We start from the raw sequence: 22,177 nt of genomic DNA, 5'->3' as shown, positions 1-22,177 counted from the left end.
TTTAGCTTGCTTTGGGAGTTTCCTCTCAATTAAAATTTCAGTTCATTTTTAAGCTTGTAGTAGGAGTGATGCAAAAATGTACCTAGAAAGCGAGCGTTTTTTTTATATATAGAATCTATGCTCCTTATTAGGGTGTAATACTAGTTATACCAAATAAGAGAGACTAATGCATAAACAATTTCCATTATTATACAAATTTTAATCAGACGCACAATTACAGAACTATTGACGGCGTATACTAACGATTTTATCCTCTTTGCAAGGAGGGTTTTTAAGATCTATCTCAACTCTGCCACCCTCTGGTGACTTGTGGTAAATACCACTGTGGGTGAAGGAAGCTCCCAGACGTTCACTCGTCGTGGGATCCACTGAATTACATATTTGAAAGTCAAAACTTCGATATTAATTATAAAAGTTGAATCGGACATATTAAAACTGAATTAGTTAAAGATTATACAATAGTGAGAGCCAGCAGGATAAGGGCTGAGAATTACCAGTGACCAGTCTCTAGCTACATCCTGTCATGCATTTGATAAGTGCCATGACAAACTCCCCTTACGACCATACACACTGAAATGCTTTTTCCCCGGAGACAACGGATGGTACAATCAATAGGATGCTAAAGACTATTGGGGTGCATCACCCAATCACATTGACAGTTACATTTTGAACAAAATGCTCCCAATTCAGCTCTTGACAAAAAGAGGGGCATGTACAGTCAGTTGCAATGTAATTCTTCCAAAAAGAGATGATTGGTCTTCAAACAATCCAGCTGTAATAACACTGTCCTGTTTCTCAGAACTAACACAGGACTTTCTGCTCATTTTCCTGTCAGCTGCCCTCCAAGGTATGGAATATAACTTCAAAAAGTGAAATTGGAATAGAATTTTGAGTTGAAAATTGAATTTTTGCCAAGGTGAGACTCAGTCTGGAAATTTCCACAGTGTGTCCTATATTGTGTTGCTTGCATAAGTAACACAGCGTAAAGCTCTTGAAGGGTTAACTGGGTGTACATTGGAGGTCATTTCAAATGGTTAATATTTTCTTACAGAAGACATCAACTCAATTCCTTAGCTGTAATATGAGAAAAGAACAAGCTTCGTCAGCAGGGTTTTGTTGACAGTTCAGTAATACAGTCTTTCTGTAAAATATCTCACATTAATTAATTTTGATTGGTTGGTAATTGAAATTTCAAATGCTGTTTCTGTTCTTTTACTCCATCTCTGAGAGCCAAGCTTTGCATACACAATTACACAACCTGAAAGGCTTTGATCAGTTTTTACATGCAGAACTTTCAGAATAATGTGTTTCCTTCCATATTCCAATTAAACACACACACAGATGAAGAGAAGTACATCTGAAACTTGTGATCCACTCTTATCTGAAGGCATTAAATACCCTGAGAGAATACACCTGGTGAGTTCTGTGTTGGCAGTGCTGAAATGGCTGCTCTGGACATGAACGGGGATAAATTATTCAGGAGGTGGTGAAGGCGATGAGGTTGGTGCACTGGGGTTCTGCCTTTGATCCAGACTACGGGATGACTCACATTCTGGGCCCTGCCAGGAGATCTGTAATGAAGTCTGTCAGCACTAAGGGTCTGCTGAAGCACGCAGGTCTCAAACTTCTTCACTCACACAAACTCTGTGACTGACAGGGCAGCAGCATGCTGCGCTGTGCTCTGAGTAAATATCACACATCAAGGTCTGGTATATCACAATCTGTATTTATTTGTTTAAATGTCAGCTAAATATCAGCAACATTTTCATGAAAACAAATGTTCTTTTATACATGCTTTACATATTGTACAGAAACAACATAAAAAAAATACATTTAATGACAAAACTTCAAACATTACATAAAAAGCAGCATTTGAATATTGTCAAAGCATTAATGCTGAACTTTGGTTTCAATTTAAAGTAAAAAAATATTGGCAGAGAAAAGAGATGGATGCACTTTTTCTCCTGGTGCAAACCAAATTCAGACGGAGTACTTGGTGAGTTATTTTCAAACGCAGCCATCAGACAGGCATCACACCCAAAAGAACAGGTTTCCGGTTCCATTAGAAAGGAAGGTTACTTTTAATTATCTATATAAAATCCAGTATTATCAAGAGGGACATTAAATTGCTTTTGGCTGCACTGCTTTAAATGAAATTGCTTGCTTTTAATCTTTTAAGGGCTCCTAGGGACCACCAACATCACTGATTGCTGCGATATCCTTTATGGATATTACCTCACATTTAAAAAACCCTTTAATATCAGAGAAACTTTACCAAGAGATAAAGAAAGCCTCTCCTCCCTAACAGTTCACATCTGGATCAGATCTCACAGACAGTGAGGCACTGAACCTAGTACCATACACTGAAAGTGAGGGACTGAACCTAGTACCATACACTGAAAGTGAGGGACTGAACCTAGTACCATACACTGAAAGTGAGGGACTGAACTGAGTATCAAGCAGGTGGTCTCTAAAGAAGGCAAAAGGAGAGAAAGCCATGTGAAAATTCTCTGATCTTTGTCAAAGGCATACTGGACATAAAGAGTGGTTTGAGCTTGAACTGAAATTCATACTTCAAAACTGCCAGGACAAGTAAAGGGAAAAAAAAGTTGAATAAAGAAAAGGAAGAAGTTACTGGTGCCTTGCAAACTATTTTTGGAGGGAAAGTGTGTGAGGTGGAATGCATACAAAAGGAATGGCAGACCACCAGTTTACGCTGCAGCATAATCATCTAACATTAGAGATATGTGAGGTACCTACAGAGAGAACCATGGCGCATTCTTCTCTGGTTTTAACGTTGTTTTCGTGTTTCAATTTTGCAACAGATTTTACAGTACATGCCGTTCTCAAATACATGTACCAACTGACTCATCCATATTCACTGTGGTCTGGTCTTTAATAATACACACACACACACACACACACACACACACACTCTCCAACGCATTCTGTGATCTGATCTTCAACAACACACACACACACACACACATTCCTAACTCAATCGCATTCACTGTGTTCTGGTCTTCTATGATACACAAATACATACCTTCCAGCTCATTCATATTCACTGCGGTCTGGTCTTGGATAATACAGAAACACACACACACCCACCCCTCAACTCATCATGGTCTGGTCCTCCAGCATAAACACACACAACTCATGCACACTCACTGTGGTCAGGTCTTTGATTGCGCGCGCGCACACACACACAAACACACACAGCTCTTTGGAGAGAGAACCTCAGTATTTGTGGGACTGTACTGTGTGAAACGGTGAGAAGCTTATCAAACAAGCAGACGACAGTAATAAAGAGAGAACACACACCATATCAAGACTCTCTTCCACGTCTACACACGAACAAAAGTGCAAAGAAAAGAGAACCAATTCCTTTTTCAGACTTTCTCTTTGATGCCTAAACAACATGCATGATAAACCACAGTACTACAAGAATCCCAGAGACAGGGCAACGATTCTCTGCTGCTTGAGTTTCAACGGTTACTTATCAAAGGCAGAGATAAGTCATTACAGCAGTATCATAAAGACATGGTGAGTGAGTTTGTCTATCTGTCTGTAATATGTCTGGGCTCTCTTTTATCCTGTTTCACATGCTCAGATAAATCTGCTCTTCAACACGACTCATCCCCTCTAGGCTTCCACTGATGTCAGTTAAGACCACAAACAAGGAGGCTCAGATCTGTTTTAACATAATGCACTCTGAGAGACTTGAGTGGCGTGTTCTGCAAGGCATTCCGTAGGCGTTCCACTGTCTCAGCCACATCTGGATAAGTAACTTTACGTGTTGTGTACATGTATGACTGAGGTGGATGAGACTTTGGCATACTTCTCTGCATGGACGTATAGGAGGCTCTGGCCTCCAGGGGCACTGCTTTTCAGAGCTGCTGTGTGAACTGCATTAGAAAACAAAGCAAACCAGAGGCAGTGGACCATCCAAGCTGCAGAGAGTCTATAGTTGTGTGTCTAAGATTAACATGACTGAGGATCCTGCTGTGTCCAGACTGTGACGAGACTGAGGGTAACAGCATTCATGGCTTTGGGTGGAGTGCAGGCCGTGGTTTGAACCAGACAAGGAGACGGCTGTTTCCAAACACCATTCAACACAGAAAAACCCACACAGACTGACTGACAAAGGGACAGCGTAATTCCTTTTTGTTTTGCTTTTTTAGGCTGTCGTTTTGATGTCAAAAACAAAGTTGGAGAATGGTTGACATTGAAATTGTGAGAGGCAGGGCACAAATTAAATGCACTGAGGGACAATACAACGATAACATAAGCGCAGCCTGAGGAGAACAGCAAAAATATCACTATCCTGGGTGCACAGTCAGCAGAGGGAGGGGGACCCTGCCGAAAGGTCTGAGTACTGCAGGACGGACATACGACCCAGTGGAACCAGTCTGGTTCACGGGTCTGGATCTCCCTGCCCTGTTTTCACAGTGGCGTTTACCAAGCAGGCTGGAACAGTCTGGGTCCTTCCCGGAGCGGGGCTGACACACAAAACGTGACCCTGGTGTTCACAACAATGGTCTAACTGTTTCCTGCAGAAGGGAAAAAAGGCAAGTGGGGTTTCTTCCTTTCTTTTTTCTTTTTTTTAAGACGTAGTTTATAACAAAGTCCCACGTATCTCTCTGAGAACATTACATTCAGAGCCTTGACTCTAACCTGGACACACCATAATGGTTTTTGTGTGTATGTGTGTTTTTTCCTTTGTTTGTTTCTTTGTTTGTTTGTGTATGAGAACAAGGATGAATCATTTTCTTGCATCACCTCCCCAGTCCCAGAGTTTCTGATCAGACACACCCAGCACACAGCATGGAGGTTTGGGACATTTTGGGGAGGCAGGGGAGAGGGGGTGGGGAGCGGGACTGTAAACAGAGCATCGGGAAAGTGTTTTTGGCAGACGGTGAAGGAGCTCTGAGGAGGTAGTGGGACATAAAGACACTGAGAGCCAGCAGATGGTGGAGGCTGGTTTGGGGGGTGGAGTGGGGTGCTGTAGGAGGCGTCTTTATGTGGGGGTGGAGTCATGCTCCTGAGCATTAGTCCTGTACGAGCTCCTACACTGATAGCCCCTCCTCTCCTCACAGGCCTCTGCAGAGGAGGAGGTGGAGGTGGACGTGGAAGAATTAGCAGGAGGTGTGTGCACAGTCACTGGTGGATGGTGCTGCTGGAGGAGGTGGCCAACAGGGGGGTCCACAGACCCCCCGTCAACACTCCAGAATGACCTGCAGGGAACATCTGGACACAACAGGGGAGAACAAACAGTGAGTCTGGGGGATTCAGTGTGTGTGTGAGTGATAAGGTAGAAAACACGAAAAGAGATTTCAACTACTGTCTACAACTGAGATTATTGCCACAACAAAAGCATTAGGAAGAATTCTGTGTGTGTGTGTGTGTGACAGAGAGAGCGTCTCCATGTCTGTACGTATTTCTGTCTGTGAGAGTGTGCTTTTAGTGTGTTTGGGTCCGCCGGTGTAGTCCTGGGGAGTGTGTCAGTGTGTGACCCTCTGCATGTATGTGTCTGGCTGTCTGTGTTTGTGTGTCTGCGTGTCTGTCTCTGTGCGTGTCTGGCTCCCTGTCTGTGTGTGTGTATGGGTGTGTGTGTTTCTGGTGTGTTCGGGGCTGCTGTCTCACCACTGTCGTAGTGCTGGGGGCCTGTGTGAGGACTCAGGTGTTTCTCGTGCTTGCTGAGGAAAGCAGAAGTGTCCTGTTGACTGAGGAGTCTCTCCAGGGTCGTGTCCTCGTGCGAGCCGTGCGAGGCATGCGGGGCGTGCAGGTGGGTTGCCAGCCCTGACATGTTCTTATCCACGGGGTCGTCTTCAGCCAGGTAGGCGTAGGGGCAGTACTCCCGCGTGCGGGAGTAGATATTTGCGTTGTCGTAGCAGTCAGAACAGATAAGCAGTGAACCAGTGCCTGCAGACAGACAGACCACTCTGATAAACATCTCCTGTCCTCTCATCGCCACGCAGGCCGGACTGGACTTACACTCTAACACTGTGTAAATACTGACAATAATGAGGTCTATGACCAAGCCTTCCGGATATCCCTTCCAGATCCATAAAAACATGAAAACAAATACCACCTGACATAAAGACGAGTGGGGTTTTTTATAAATGTCTAACGGGAGCCTCAGACCTTAATTCCTTCCTGTGCAGTGAAACTCAGACAATCCAGAGCAATGATGATACTCCAGGTGAAATTCACACAGAGCTTCTACCACTGCTTCACTGCCAAAAAAGCTCTGTACCTCATTTAACAGGCCAGACCTACTGCAGTACTCTCCAGAGGAGACAAGTCAATTACAGATGACCTTCATCGCCTGCTGTTGGCTGTTCCTGCCGACTGATGTATAGCACTGATAATGGTGATCACAGTGTGTATGAATTTACACCCTGCTCTCCTCAGGTGGGTACTGACCTGCTGGCACTGATGCCAGTCCCTCTCTGGTCTCACCCGGGTGGAAGCTACTGTGCCCAGTAAACAGCGAACCCAAGTGGTTACCAAGCATCCCACTGGTCTCTGCATCCAGCTCACCGTTCATCTCTCCATAACACACACCTGCAGGAGTTACACACACACACACACACACACACACACACACACACACACACACACACACACATTCAATCACTGGACCTGAAAACACACATATTCAATGCCCTTCTTTTTGACACACACAACTACACTGCTTGGCCAAAAAAATCGTTGCTGAGCCTAGACCTGACCAACTAAAGCAACCCCAGATCATAACACTGCCTCCAGAGGCTCAAAATCGGCGACTTTTTTTCGGCAAGGCAGAGTACATGGAAAAGATTCACAAATGTCAATCTCTTGAAACACACACAGCAGCTGAGAAGCATCCCTTGGTGTCCATGGTAAACTAAACTTAGTGACTGTTTAAACCTTCCATCGTCCTAACTAAGCAGAGGAGTGTACAGATATGACTACTGTAAAAAACACACAGACACAGCCATGCAGTAAAGCCTGCTATACTCCATATGTGTGGAGACTGGTCTGTCTAATGCCAGCGCTGTGCTGTTGCATGGACAGTACCATCTGTGCCTTTGTGTGCGTGTCCGTTGGCCAGAGTGGACATCAGCTGTTGGTGACTGCCGGCCTCTGAGTTACTGTAACCCTCTGGTGGCTCGGACAGAGTGCCCTGAGACGACAGGTAACTGGGGATGTCTGCAGGTAGGTTCATCTCATCTGAAACACAGCAACATGGACAGGGCTGAGCACAGACGACCAGTGAATGAGTCGACCATTTTGCGTGTGTTTATGAGTGTGTTTGTCGACTGACCTGTGTTAGTCATACTGCAGTCCTCACTCTTGTCTGTGTGTGTGTGTGTGTGTTTGTGTAAGTGGTGAAAGTGGTGTTTGTTTATGTGAGTGTGTCTGTGTCTTCATGTGTGTGGGCTTTCGTGTGAGTATCTGTGTGTTCGTGCGTGTGTGTGTGCGTGTGCGTGTGTAAGTGATCTGTTAGTGTGTGAGAGTGTGCGTGTGTGTGAATGTGTGTAGGAGATGTCTGAGTGTGTGTGTGCGTGCGTGTGTGTGTGTGTGCCTGGTACATGTGAGTGTGTTTGTCTGGTGTGTGTGTGCGTGTTTGTGTGTCAGAAACTGTGTGTGTATGTGAGTATGTGTTTGTGTGTTTTGTGTTTATATGGGAGACTGTGTGTGTGTGTGTGTGACTGACCTGTGTTGGTGATGCTGTAGTCCTCACTCTTGCGCCGCATGTGATAAATCACGATGACCCAGACCAGTGACGTGCCCACCACACAACACACCACCACCATCACCACAATGCCAACGGTGGTCCAGCCGTCCTGCTCATAGCTGCCCGCCGTCTCGCAGTTGGCAGAGGGTGCCACGCTGAGGTAGATGTGCCCGCGCTCCGTGCCCAGTGTGTTGGACATGATGCATGTGTACTTGCCCGCGTCAGCTGGCCCCGCGTCCACGATGATGAGCAGCTGATTGGCCGCTGCGAAAAAGTGACGCTCCGTCAACAGCAGTGGCCCGTCGTCTTTGGTCCAGTTTAGGCGGGGGGTGGGGCTACCACGGGCAATGCACTGCAACACAGCCGTCTCTCCACGTGCCACTGTACGGTCCTCAAGAGGCCGCTGGAACGAGGGGGTTTCTGTAGGAGGGATGGGGATTACAGATTATGGATTACACGCTGAATGTAAGACAATAGATACAACACTAATTAAACCACAGGGTAGTCTGTGATGATGATATCTCAGCCTAGTTTACAATGGACTGTGATCTGGTTTTATAGAGTGGATTGCTAAGGGGATGGACAATGTTGTCGTATGGATTTGTACAGTGGATTGGAAACTGCTGTAATCTGATCCATATTGTACCATGTTGCATCCTCACAGTTATGTCACAGCAGAACATTAAAACAGTAGGAATGAGTTTATACTGGTTTATACTGGACTGAGACGTGCTGTCATGTGATTACAGTGGAGGTCATACCCAGTACGGTGAGTGTGGCGTTGGCGGACAGGCTGCCCGCAGTGTTCTGGGCGGTGCAGCTGTACACACCCATGTCCTCCGTCTTCACATTGGCGATGAAGAAGGTGTCATCATCGGGCATGACGTGCATCCTGCGTTCCCGGGCGGCTGGGAAGTCTGTTCCCCCATCTTTCTGCCAGGCGATCTGAGGTGACGGGTGGCCCTCCGCAGCACATTCCAGCCGGGCAACCGTGCCTGTACGGATGGTCAGGTCCATTGGCGTCTTCAAGAAGGAAGGAAGCTCTGTGGATCATAAAACACAGTCATAGGATATTCAGTCCAGGTTTTTCAGTTCTATTGAAACCACTGAACAGATAGTGCGTAATGCAGTGTGTGACTGTAAGAGCTTTCCATGTCAAGATTATAGACAGATCCAGTCAGGAATAACCCGCTCTGTGTTAGGAAGCTCTAAAGGCAGTCTGGAACAGGATGATCCACACAGCCAGCAGTTCCTCACCGTTCACAGTGAGCTTGGCCAGGCTAGAGTAGTTGGAGCCAAAGTGATTGGACACAACGCATTGGTACTGGCCCTCGTCGGTAAAGTTGACGTTGAGAAGATGGAGCAGGGTGTTGTACAGCAGGCGGTTCTCATGGTAACGGGCATAGTTGTGCACCTGTGCGTCGTACAGCACCTCTCCATCCTTACGCCAGGCGGTGCTCATGGCTGAGTCACTGCTGCTGAATGCAGAACAGCTCAGAGTCACGTTGGTGCTGCGCAAAGCCACGGCTGTCTCCGGATGGGTCGTGATCTGAGGTTTGGGGAAGTCGTCTGTCAAAGGAAAAATGAGGGCTTTAGGGCTTAGGAGGCAGATATGGGATTTTTTGGATTACTGGACCAAGCATGTGGAATGAGAGAAGGCGCTATTGTCTGAGCAACTAACAAATGGGCCCTTGTTTCTTTCTATGCTGCACTGTCTTGTTCTCTAAACGCCCATAAGTGAGTGGGCATCTCTGCTGGGTTAGCTGACTGAATTGTGATGTCTGCCTGTATTTTGGTATGCTGAAGAGTTATGGGAGATTTCAGTGTTCCTTATAGCACAGTATGAATCTGCCTTCGTTTCCTCACCAGCCTGTGAGGTTCAGGCATGACATTTCAGACTGAGGTGATAACAGGTTACTTACTGCACACAAACTCCTCTGGGCGGACGCTCAGGACGCTGCGACCAGACAGGGCGGGGGGGTGAGCGCACACAGCTGTGCAAGATTGCTGGAAGTGGCTGTCAATCAACCACTGGGCCAACCACTGCAGTTGACAGTCACACAGCAGGCTGCTGGTATTCAGGTCTCTGGGACAGGAGAATTAAAAGATGAGCTCACAGTAAGACACACTGGTCTCAGAACAGAGGAACCGACAGAGCTGATGGTTTAACGAAGATCATAGACACACCATCAACCTAAACCTCATTTCGTCCTATGTTTTACCAACATCTAGGTGTTTAGCGTACTGCATGGGAATGACGGCATTAGCAGCTCCGGACTGGGTGTCAACTCAGTGTCCCAGCAGTTTGAGAGCACATTTGGTAAAATCTGATCTATTTTAAAACTTGTCTAGACCAAAATGTCCTGCACCCATTGCCCTGACTCACAATACAACATCTACAAGTGAAAAGATATCCCTGACCACAACATTTCTAATCATTTCTTCATTATCTACATTAGCCATCCAGTTTGACATCCAATTTTCAGAGAGGCCTCCGAACAAAAACTGCTCAATTCATGCAAACAACAGTTTGATACAAAGACTTGATAATATTGTTACCATTACTCTAACAGCAGTATTATTAGACATTGTAATATCTGACTGATTGTTACCTTATGATCAGCTTATAGTCTGAGGTGAGACTGCCGACAATAATGGCGCAAAGTTACCGCGTAAGAGCTGTTCTGTGTAATGAGAGAGAAATTTTGGAAACATTGTTGAAACTTACAGGGCCTTGAGCTTTAGATGGGAGAGGGCCTCTGGGTGAACAGACATGATGTTGTTCCTGCTTAGGTCTCTGTTTACACAAGAGTTTATAAACACATCTCAGTTTGTAACTGAGCAAGCAACCTCTGGAAAAATATTTACATGACATAATAGAAAGAGGTTAAAAACACCAGTAACAGGAGCAAGACTTGGTCAACCCTGTGACAGGTTTGTTCACCTCAGCACCTTTCTGTGACTCCCCCTGAGGAGGGAGACACGGATGAGTGTTTCTTTAAAAGCCGTAACTAAAGAGTTAACCCTCTGAAACCTGGCTGTGCCGACTGTGGACAGGTGTCTTTTTATTCATAGAAAATGATTTGAGACATTTGAATAGGGTGGTATAATAAATCCAGACTATTTCTCTTTCTGTAATTTCGGGCTCCAGGTCTTGTTCGGTGCATCAAATCCTTCTAATAATGTTCAAAAATAGGGTGAGTGTGGCGGTTTCGTGGCTCTGATCTGGGAAAGCCAGTGGGTCTCTTTGAAGAAGCAAGGCGGCAGAGGGTAGAAGATGAGCGATATCATTAGCAGTAGACCTTATTGCCTCGTTATGTCACAGGTTTTCTGTCACAAGGCTTTACCACAGTTTGCTCTCTAAGGGTCAGACTGGAGCAATGACCAGTGTGTGTGTGTGTGTGTGTGTGTCTGTATGTCTAAGTATGTATGTGTGTGTGTGTGTGTGTTAGTGCTGACCAATAAATCGCAATATCATCATTATCGCAACATGAACATGCATGATAAACACATCGCAAAAGACTGCCTGAAACGCGATGAATAAGAAACTTCATTTTGTTTACACGCGCCATGCATTCACACTCAGCATGCGAACATTTGACCTATTAGATGGAGTCCTGGATACATGGGCTATGCATTCACACCATTTGGCCAATCAGATGAAGCCCCAGCTAGCCATCAACTACCCTCAGATTAATAGGTGTCAATTTGGTGGCGACTGCGGGGTTAGCCAGCATGATGGCTGAGGGAGAGAAGAGCGAGGAAAATATGGTTGACAAAGACCTTGTGGTAAAAAAAGAATAGCACTTCTGCTATTCGGAATTATTTTGAATTAAGGAGAGACAATGTGTTACAAACACAGGTAATGTGTAAACACACTGAACAATTTGTTCAATAAAAGCATGTTCGAAATTACAACAGAGTATTGGGGCCACATTAAGGGGAAAAAAATTGAGATGTCGAAAATAAGGTTGTAATTTAATGAGAATAAAGTCATAATATTTCAAGAAAAAAAGTCATAATATTATGAGCATAAAGCCATAAATTTACGAGAGAAATCATAATATTACGAGAATCATCATCATCATCATTTTTTGGCCGCTTATCCGGGACTGGGTCGCGATGGTGAGGAGGATGTCCCGGACGTCTGAGTTCATTACAAGAGTAAAATCGTAAAATCTCAAGAAAAAAAACATAATTTTTTGGAAAATATATTACCAGCAACCAACAAAACCAGCGAGAGGACGGTCAATGGCAGCTTGAGCCTGCTTCTGGCAACTGCTGTTTGTCTCTTGCACTGTTGCACAATCTTTTCAAAGTCCTGATACCTACGATAATGCGGTCATGATGTGCCAAAAGATTTTCGTTATTTGTGAAACCTATACTAAAATATAATTTCACAAGATGCTCCAGGTTCCTCATTTTAACGCTGCTCTTCTGATATTTCCCTTCTAAAATAACGTGTAGCCTAAAATTATGATTTTATTCTTGTAATATTATGTGTTTTTCTTGTAAAATTACGACCTTATTCTTGTAATGTTACAACTTTATACTCGTAATATTATGACCTTGTTCTCGAAATCTCAGAAACTTCTTTCCCTCAATGTGGCCCTAATACTCCATCATATGAAATAATTTATTCAGTTTCTTTATTCAGTGGGCATAGGCTATTCAATGTTTGGGGTCTATGTTAGCAGTGTACCTATTAAAGCAGAAAGACACAGGAACTGTATAGCTAATATGCACTCTTCAATATTTGTTTATTTATCGCCAGTCATATAGTCATCGTAGTACTGCACAATGTTATCGCACATTGCAGATTGTCCTCATATCGTGCAGGCCCAGAGTGTGTGTGTATTTATATGTATGTATCTGTATGTGTGTGTGCGTGTGTGAGATGAGCGATCAGTAAACACTTACAGCTGTTCCAGCTCGTCCAGGCCCTCAAACGCCCTCTTCGTGATGGATCTGATCTTATTCCGCTGTAGCACCCTGACACACATGCACAACACGGTTTAAATCAGTCACATATCTTTACACTGTCCAGATTTTTTAACAATATCACTGGCAGCACAAATGAGCCCTACACAAGCACAGGTAAAACTCAACTCAAAACAGAGCAACTTACAGCGTGTTGAGTTTTTTCATTCCAACAAACACACTGACCGAATCCTCGATGGCCAGGGAGATCTCGTTGTTGCGAATGTCTCTGAAACACACACAGAAAAAGAAATTTTAATGTAGCTGGAATGTTCTATAAGCGGTCTCAAACCGTGGATCCTCACCGCACTTCTCTGACTGGTCGACAGGACAGTACATGAGCGCACTGTCATTGTTTCTCTCCCTGACTGTGCAGCAGTGAAAAACTGTGAGCGCTTCCTGACTCTGTCGCCAAGCTCTTGCAGGGCGAGTGAACACGGAGACTGACCAACTGCAAAATGCTCCATTTACCAAATAAAGGAATGTCTCAAAGTGACTGAAATGTTGTCACTATGATATGATGTGACTGAAATGTTGTCACTATGATATGGTTTGCATGTGTGCTTTACAGTCCCTTTGTTCACACCTGTTTATTTACACTCATTTACATTCAGTCAGCATACAGGGTGGTATATGCTGAAACGTTTTACACCAAATCAAGTCAACAGTGAACCAAAAACTAAAGCACTACCCAGATCAGATCTGAACTAAGTCTGATGGAGAACCGTCACACAGAACACAAGAAGACAAAGCACTGTGATCCAAATGACTCTCACTTAGATCTGAACACAGATGACTTGTTCTTCTTCAGTCTGAATCACTGCAGACTGAAGAACAAGAAGAAGTAGTACTTTATTTGTCACACACACACTGAGCAGTGAGCAGTGAAATGCAGCCTCTGCATTTAATCTATCCTAACACCAGTGAGCACATACACACTAGAGCAGTGAACACACACTATGAGCTAGGAGCAACTCCAGGTCTTTTTGTCAGTGCCTCAGTCAAGGTCACTGACAAGGGTCCTAATCCTAGTATACATGGTGGTGGGAGGAAACTGGAGCACCCGGAGGGAATCCACAAAAACACGGGGAGAACACACAAACTCCACACAGAAAGGACCTGGGATGGCCGGGATTTGAACCCAGGGCCTTCCTGCTCTGAGACAACAGTGCTAACCAGCCAGTACAGGGCTCCCACACTAAAGCACACAGCGTGTGCCCTACAGGAATACGAATCAGGGAGAGGGGAGTGGACAGCTGCTGCTTCAGAAATATATCTACCAATAAGAGTTTATCAAATGTTTTTGTTAAAGGGGCCAGATTTTGTCAATTTAGTCTGATAAACATGACACAAAACATCACAGAGGCTGTGTCACCAACACAAACACAGTCCTATGAGCGTGAGTGTGTGTGTTTATCCATTTTGGACTCCTTAGTTCATGTCTGATGATTAACTGATTGAACGAATCAGTGCATTTGAATCACTATTAACAAAGGACACTTCCAAAAGACCATTACACCCAAGCATTTTGCAGTTCCATTTACAATTACAATTTCAAACAGAAACCCAAACAAGAAGGCAGAGAGCGCTTTACGCTTCCCAAAGAGAGAGAGAGAGAGAGAGAGAGAGAGAGAGAGAGAGAGAGAGAGAGAGAGAGAGAGAGAGAGAGAGAGAGAGAGAGAGAGAGAGAGAGAGAGAGAGGGAGAGGGAGAGGGAGAGGGAGAGAGAGAGAGAGAGAGGGAGAGGGAGAGGGAGAGGCTTGGCGTGCAGCCATCTGCACAACAGAAATTCTGCTGATGGTGTGCAGGTGTATTCTCAAAACATCAGGTGAAACAAGGTGTGTTTTGAAAATAATCTTACACTAGCCCAAGTGAAATATGCTTCCAGAATACATGAGAGGGGGAAAAAATAAAAATCAGCAATGGAGCTGCCCAAACATTTGGGTACAACCAGCTTCTCAACTGAAAGCTGCCACCTGTGGAACACACTGTGTACACACACACATTCACAGTGTGTACACACACACACACACACATTCACTGTGTGTGTACACACACACACATTCACTGTGTGTGTACACACACACATTCACTGTGTGTACGCACATACATTCACACATTCACTGTGTGTACACACATACATTCACACATTCACTGTGTGTACACACACACACATTCTCACACACAAACTGCTTGCTTCACCACACTTCTCTTCTTGTCACAGATTCGAGCATGAAAATGATAATAACATGGCATTTCGCGAGCATCAAAGTGGAAGCTGTGATGTATCATTTATATAATTGATACAGTAGACTCACACATGATTTGTCTGTATGTTGTGTGTACTGATTGTCACAGTGTGACAGTGAATGAGTGTTTTGTCTCTTACAGCGAGAGCAGATTGGCCAGGTTGCTGAAGATGCCCTCTCCCAGATGACTGATTGCGTTCTCTCCCAGGTTGAGGTTCTGTAACAGGCTCAGTCCTGCAAACGCCGAGCCTTCAAGCCTGCTCAGATGGTTATGGGACAGGTCCCTAAGAATAAAACAAAACAAAAACATTACACAAGCATAACACGTTACACACCTGAAATGAAAACCAAACCTAACACAGTTTCACTGACAGACAAGCCTGTCAGTCCTGGTTCACATCTGATGTCAATCAAACGCCGAAAAAACAAAACAAAAAGGGAAAAAAAAGAAAGGAAAACGGCAGCATAACATTTCCTAGTTTTTACTAACGGCTAGAACAGGGGTGGGCAAATCCGGTCCTGGAGGGCCATGGTCCTGCTGTTTTTCTTGTCAACCATCTAAATATCAACAGGTAGCTAAGAGGTGAAAACAAAAACCGGCAGGACACCGGCCCTCCAGGACTGGATTTGCCCACCCCTGGGCTAGAATATGGGTGTATACTCCACAATGTCCTCAGGTGCTTTGTTTAAACCATGAGTTATACCACCTGATTATCCAAACCAATTTGGCTACAGACGTGAAGAGGGCAAGTCATGTGTGGTGGGGTGTGTAGAGAGCTGTGGAACCTGCAGCCTTCCACACTGAAAATGGTCAATCATCCCGTACATCATGCAGGCAGGCACCCAAAACAGCCATCACAACATCAGTTAGTCAAAACTAGACCTCATCACCCAGCAATGCTCCCACATCTCATTTACCACAAACAGACATGGATGCTACTCTGCATTGTTTGGCTTCATCAGCATATTACTGCAAAGAATGAAAACGACTGACAGGACCTCTGAAAAGAACAAGAACATTAAAGAGCCACTGTAACAGATAAGCCCAACCTGGGTCCTGTAGTCTTCACATTCTGTTTGACAGTTTTGTGAAAATATGCATGTCAAATGCTCTACAGACTGGAGTTTAGATGCCAGTTAGAGTTGCTACCTTTCCTGTGGAGACATAAGGGACGCCCCCCAAGACAGTGTGATATACATGTGTCAACTTTGCAGCTGTTACCCTGTAGAGGAAGTGTCATTAATTGGATTGAAAATGTGTATGGACTAGGCTGTTGTTAAATACAGAAGGACACTGTGATCCTTTTTTCCCCTAAATTAGAAAATTGGTTTGTTTTTTTTTAAAAAGTGTACCATGTTTATGGCTTACACAGGATAGTCTTATAGGGTTATTTATTTCTATGTTTTAAATTGTAAATTGTCATATTAATATAATACATCATATTTATGAATTATAAAATAAGCAACTATCTTACCCTTCAGCCAGTGACAACATTTCAGTCACTTTGAGACATTCCTTTATTTGGCTGAGAATGGATGGAATATCAGGATGATATTGGCACTGATTATTGCCTTGCTATTTGTATTGGTTACTGTGTAATATAGGCTAACGTAGGCAGTACACCATGTCCGCGTCGGGGGAAGTCTGAGGTATAAGGAATCGAGCGATTCTATGCTGTGTAGTCTGCTCTGCTAGGACATGGGTAGCACCTGCAGCATGCTGTTTAAGGTCAGACATCCCTCCATGGGCGGCCTGAAAAAGCTCGATGGCAAACTGTACAGTTTGCCTTATATTCGTCACCAGGGAAAGGGCTGACCCACTGATCGTTCAGCCCAATATCTCGACCGCCTCTTGCGTTTCACCGTGGGACTTGAGACATCATTGAAATAATAAGGAAAAGAAAATACACTGAGGGTGCTATTTTCCATTGTAAGCTGCAAGGAAACCACTGAGTTACACCTAATGGAAATGATGACGCTGATGTGCAGTCTAACACAACACGCAGAGCTTGTTGGTCTATAGGTCACCACTGAAATTAAACTTCCCCACTCCGCATGTATAACTGGTTTGGTTTTACTTGATGTTATATTATTCTCAACACTCTGAAGACCTAGTGTATATATGAAACAACATATACAAAAATACGGGACAAATCGCATCCCTTATTGATTCAATACAGGACGATCCCGTATTATAAGGGACGGGTGGCACCCCAATGCCAGTTTAGGTGGCGGTCTGCTGGACTAGGCTAATGCTATGTGAGACCGGTGGTTACTGGGAGAGCGAGGGTCCACTCACAGGTCCTCGAGGCGATGGCAGAACTCCCAGGCGTCGGGACGGATGATGCCAACGGCATTTTGGCTGAGCCGTAGCACTCTGAGCATGTGCAGACCGTAGAGCCAGCCCTTATTCAGCTCCGTCAGGTTATTGTGTTCTAGCTCCCTGCACCAGACAAAGACAAGGCAGTTCCACACAGCGCCAAGACAAGCACAGTACATTTACACTACTGAGTCACAGGAACATTCAAACACACATTAGATTTTCTTGCAGGTGAGACAAACATTCCCACGGACACCCTGGTGCAGGGTCATCACTATGTTTACCATGATGAGTATTAAAATGATTAACTGTCAAACTTCTGCTGACTCTGAGATGAAAACAAAATCATTCTGTAAAACTGAAACAGAACACAGAGAAAGCAAATCCCACTGAGGGAATTGGTTACCATATCTGACCAAGCCTAACTCACACAAATCACTCAACTGTATAAACATGATGTCTCCTAAAAACAGTCTGAGGCCAGAGACAAATAAACACCATCATTCCTCTCTCTCTGAAGAGAATTACAGGCCAATCAGACAACAACAGCATCCTGTGTTCATTAGGATGTTAGGGACTGAAGTACTCACAGTTCCTCCAAGCTGTTGAGGCCAAAGAAAGCTCCATCCATGAGCTTAGTGACACCATTCCGCTGCATCCTCAGACACCTCAGAGACTCCAACCCTTTAAACACCAGACTTTCCACTGTCCTGATTTTATTCCTCTTCAGCTCCCTGAAAATCCAGTTACGACAGGAGCCCACATACAACTCAGAGTCTTATACAAAATCCCACAGATGTGACAGTAGGCTAGATATAACTTGTCTTTCGACATGCGAAAAAAGGTGATAAAAACATAAGCCTGTGTTATGTAAGTCTATGTGTTTTAATGTCAGTAAGTCTTTTTTTTCTGAAAGAAGATTGAAGACTGTTCTTCTGAAGATGAAGGTTATTCTGTATTTAAGTGTGACGCCATACTCACAGGAAGTGAAGACTGGGAAGGGTGAAGACTTTTGGGAGAAGACTAGTTAATCTGTTCTTGTTCAGCTTCAACACTAGCAGGGAGCTGATGTTGTCAAAGCAGCCTGGCTCAAGACTGCTAATCCTGTTACTGCTCAGGTTCCTACATACACACAAGAAGAGAACAGAGGCTTAAGTTCTTATGTAGTCAAGAGTGAATCAATCAGTTCAAATTAAAGCTGTCTGTTTCTTAAGAGGAGCATGCCAAATGTTACTGTGCCATCTTTCTCATGTGAGGCTTCACTGAGAACTAACCCGTCAGCAGAAAAAGCCTGTGTCTAGACTTGTCTACGAGCATCCTACATTCACTGAGCAACTACATATAGATCTACTGCTGTACAAACCCATTACCATTCCAAACAAAATATTCATTAAACAAAAACAACAACAACAACAACAGCAACAAGTGGAGAGATGTTGTGGTAACCGTACTCACAGGTATTTGAGTTGCATAGGGGGGAATGAGCCCACTCTGATCTCAGAGATGGAGTTGGAGCTCAAGTCCAGAGTCTCCAGAGAAGTGTACGGCTGGAGCTGCTCTGCCGACACCTCCGAGATCCGGTTGTGCACACTGAACACAAGAGAGAAACAATCATCATCAAACAGCAAAGAGCGCATACACACAGAACACACAGAGCTGAAGACAAATACTAACTGACATTTACCAACCAAACCATGTTTACGACATGTTCAGTAACAACTGGAGCAAACAGAAAAGACATTCAACCCCAACTGTCTGTCTTTCCCATCATGCTTTCTCAGTCAAAATATTTCTGTTTGCCAGGTCTGCTTCAGGATCTCCAGTCTCTAAAATGCATTAGTGATGATGACAGATGACTGGGTTGGCTCCTGGTGCATTTAACAGGACATATCACACTTCAGCCCCAGGGATGACCTACCACTCAAATCATTCCTTCACATCAACTCAATCAAACAATGACATGCACAAAAAAACCCCTACTGAAAAGCTACTTTGAGGTCACACCCAAGTCACTGTTTCATTATGTGCCTCGACATTGTGTTAACAGGACCTGTTCAGGCACTGAGATATTCACACCAGAGGGCAGGACTATGTGCTTTTTTTCCCTCCTATTAATCTTTCACAGAGGTATGTGACTCAGGCGTGGGCTCTCTTGTTGCTCGAGGTGGATCTTTCTAGTTACTGAATATCTTGGTATTCCCTGGACTGAGTTCAAACTTCTCAGAATAAAGTTTTTTTTTAGCCAGAGTGATCTGTCTGGGCAAAGTATTTTAACAGCCAAAATTCATTCAGGGCTTTTTACATGCTTGGTTGTATTCTGTCTGTCGTCAAAGCTGCTTTGGGTAAAAGCGCCTGCTAAATGAACGAATGTTAATATAAATGTAACGTAAAATAATTTTATTTTGCACAAAATGTTGATGAGAGAAGAACAAATGAAAAATTACATGTAAAGTTTCTGAGTATACCTCTGTAGTCTTGGTTTTGTTTACTGTGGGGATGAAGCTTCAGTAGGTGTGTGTGTGAGTGTGTGCATGTGTAGGTGCGTGCGTGTGTGTGTGTGTGTACAGAGGAGAAGAATTAACATTGTAGAGGGGACTTACAGTGAAAGGTGGGTGATGTTGGAGGACACGTCCCCAAGTGAAGGCACAGACATCAGCTCATTATGGTTCAGCATTCTGAGGACAAACCACAGGACCATTCAGACATAATACACACAACTAAACAGGTACCAACACAGCACATCACAGTGGATAAAAAACAACAACAACAGAACCATCTAGACATGATACACACAACCGAACAGGTACCACAGCACATCACAGTGAAAAAAACTAAATCTTGATAAATCTTGACTCACAACAAAAAAGAAAGAGTTGGTGGAGGTGTAACTGCATGTAAGGACATTTCACTCAGTTGCCACTTTAAACAAATTTAAGCCTGAGATACTTCTCCTGTGTTCTTTTATCACAACCAGGAGCAAATACGCTCCAACAATAATAAACACATTGTGATAGTAATAATAAACATCAATAATGAACACAAACATCTTACGTTTAATGAACACCAAAGACTTATTTATTGTCTTTTTCGCATGCATACTCTCACACATGATGGAGGCGCATCATAACGGTATGTGAATGTGCACTTGTACAGGACTTAGAGTGAGGCGTGTTATGAACTGCACCGAGTACGAGGCCACGAGGACGGAGTGCTGTGAGTGAATCCTCCATGAAAACCTGGCCCCAAGCAAATACGAAAATCTTATGTTTATGTTAATAATCACTAACTGACTCTCGCTGCCGTTAACTTTGGAAAGGAGCATGCACGAAGTATGAGTGCCATCAACTTTGACAGTGCAAAATTTGGGGAATGTGTACTTTCGGCTGATTCAACAGAATCATTTGAAGAATTAACACATGCTGGAGAATTACGATACAACCCTGGTATTAATCGTTATATGCAGTGTTCTCAGTCATATGTGAGATGACTCGTTCATTTGCATAGTCAATGCTGGCCTACAAACTTCAACTGACCAACAAATAGTAACAACAGTAATAGTAACGACGATAGCACGATTAACTATACAATTGACTGTATTTTGTGTTCACTCTTCTGTTGTTCTAGCAGTACTTCAAAAAACGAAGACGTTTAAAACTCTTGGTAAACATGTTTCTTATTTTGGTATTAATCGAAAAACTAATGGCGTGAATTCCTGAATTGTAAACAGCAAATGGCAACCTTCAACAAGAGGATTTGACTAAACATACCAGCTATGTGAATCCTTTCAATGAAAACTTTTATCGACACAAACGAAATTGTTTCAAAACAAGTTCTCAGCATGCAGGTTAGCTTAGCCACATAGCTTACGTAGCGAGCTGGGGCTGGCTGACCATGTAAACAAATGGAGTCCAGATAGGCGTTTTACTTACACATGGGTGATCCAGGCAGGGGTGTTGAGAGGTGCTGAAGGCAACCTTCTCCTACTGCAGTCTAGCATTTGTGCGCCATCTGGTCCTCCAGAACAGGAGCAAGGAGAAGGACAAGTCTCCAGGCCCATAACACTCACAACCAGCAAGAAGAGGGCCGGGGGGATGGGCCAGCCCTCCGCCATTTTGAATCTCTTGGTTATCAATAGCTGACGAATATTAATGCATTAATCTGATATACAGCACAGTATTACTGTAATGATATGGCTACCATCGCAGCAGGACCTGCACGAAACCGAAAGCCAACACATTTCCAAGTCAAAACATTTCCAAAGAAAGCTGGAACCAATACAAAAATCTGAACTCTTTCCCCCCTCGGATTCCCTTCCGCCTCTCAATCTCTGCAGTACCAAGTACTATTCCAGCATACGGCGGAAAACCTTCGTTTCAACTTAATTTACGTCTACCTATCCCACTGCCGGTCCCACCTCCAGTGAAATTCTTTGCTTTACTCCAAACGAAAAGCGGGGCATTCTCAGAGAACCCCTTTGTTAAAAAAAATTCACGAATTTTTAAATAGGAAAAAACAAAAGCGCCGTCTTAAAGTGACATATGATATTCTTGTAAACTACCGCCCCTTGGAACGGAACACAGCGCAGTACTATTGGTCAGGGAATATATCCGTCAAAATGTCTCTTATGCAGATTGGATTCAGAATTTACCTGAGGTTAGAAGTTTAGAACGTCAACATTCTGCTCTTGTGTCAAACTTAAATATGTATTAAAACTACTCAAAGGGTAATGTACTCACACTAAGTGTGTCGTTAAGGGATTTGTAGAACAATTTATAAAATCGTTCTGAAATAGTATCTGTCACGTTAAAGGTAGGCCTAAATACAAAGGCTCACGGCCGTTGAGTTCGTCGTTTTAAATCGGCTGTTCAGCTCGGGTGTAATGAACAGTTTTCTTTTGTTTTGA

General features: G+C 44.0%; 1 protein-coding gene across 1 annotated transcript; it reads right to left on the bottom strand.

The window, feature by feature from the left end:
* Window positions 1–2,932: 2,932 nt before the first annotated feature.
* lrig2 (leucine-rich repeats and immunoglobulin-like domains 2) lies at window positions 2,933–21,782 on the bottom strand. Its single transcript, XM_030776677.1, has 18 exons — window positions 21,204–21,782; window positions 19,875–19,949; window positions 18,730–18,864; window positions 18,256–18,396; window positions 17,865–18,008; window positions 17,254–17,397; window positions 15,095–15,238; window positions 12,855–12,935; window positions 12,647–12,718; window positions 10,455–10,523; window positions 9,649–9,812; window positions 8,984–9,295; window positions 8,488–8,769; window positions 7,706–8,146; window positions 7,066–7,218; window positions 6,430–6,570; window positions 5,647–5,925; window positions 2,933–5,250 (listed from the first exon to the last, which is right to left on the bottom strand). Exons 1-18 carry the CDS (start codon window positions 21,383–21,385, stop codon window positions 5,021–5,023), a joined length of 3,189 nt encoding a protein of 1,062 aa, XP_030632537.1. The 5' UTR covers window positions 21,386–21,782; the 3' UTR covers window positions 2,933–5,020.
* Window positions 21,783–22,177: the final 395 nt, after the last annotated feature.

This window comes from Chanos chanos, chromosome 6 (genome assembly GCF_902362185.1).
Source record: "Chanos chanos chromosome 6, fChaCha1.1, whole genome shotgun sequence".
Classification (NCBI taxonomy): Eukaryota; Metazoa; Chordata; class Actinopteri; order Gonorynchiformes; family Chanidae; genus Chanos; species Chanos chanos.
Note: the sequence above shows the minus strand (reverse complement) of the source record. Positions and strands in the feature narration are given on the sequence as shown.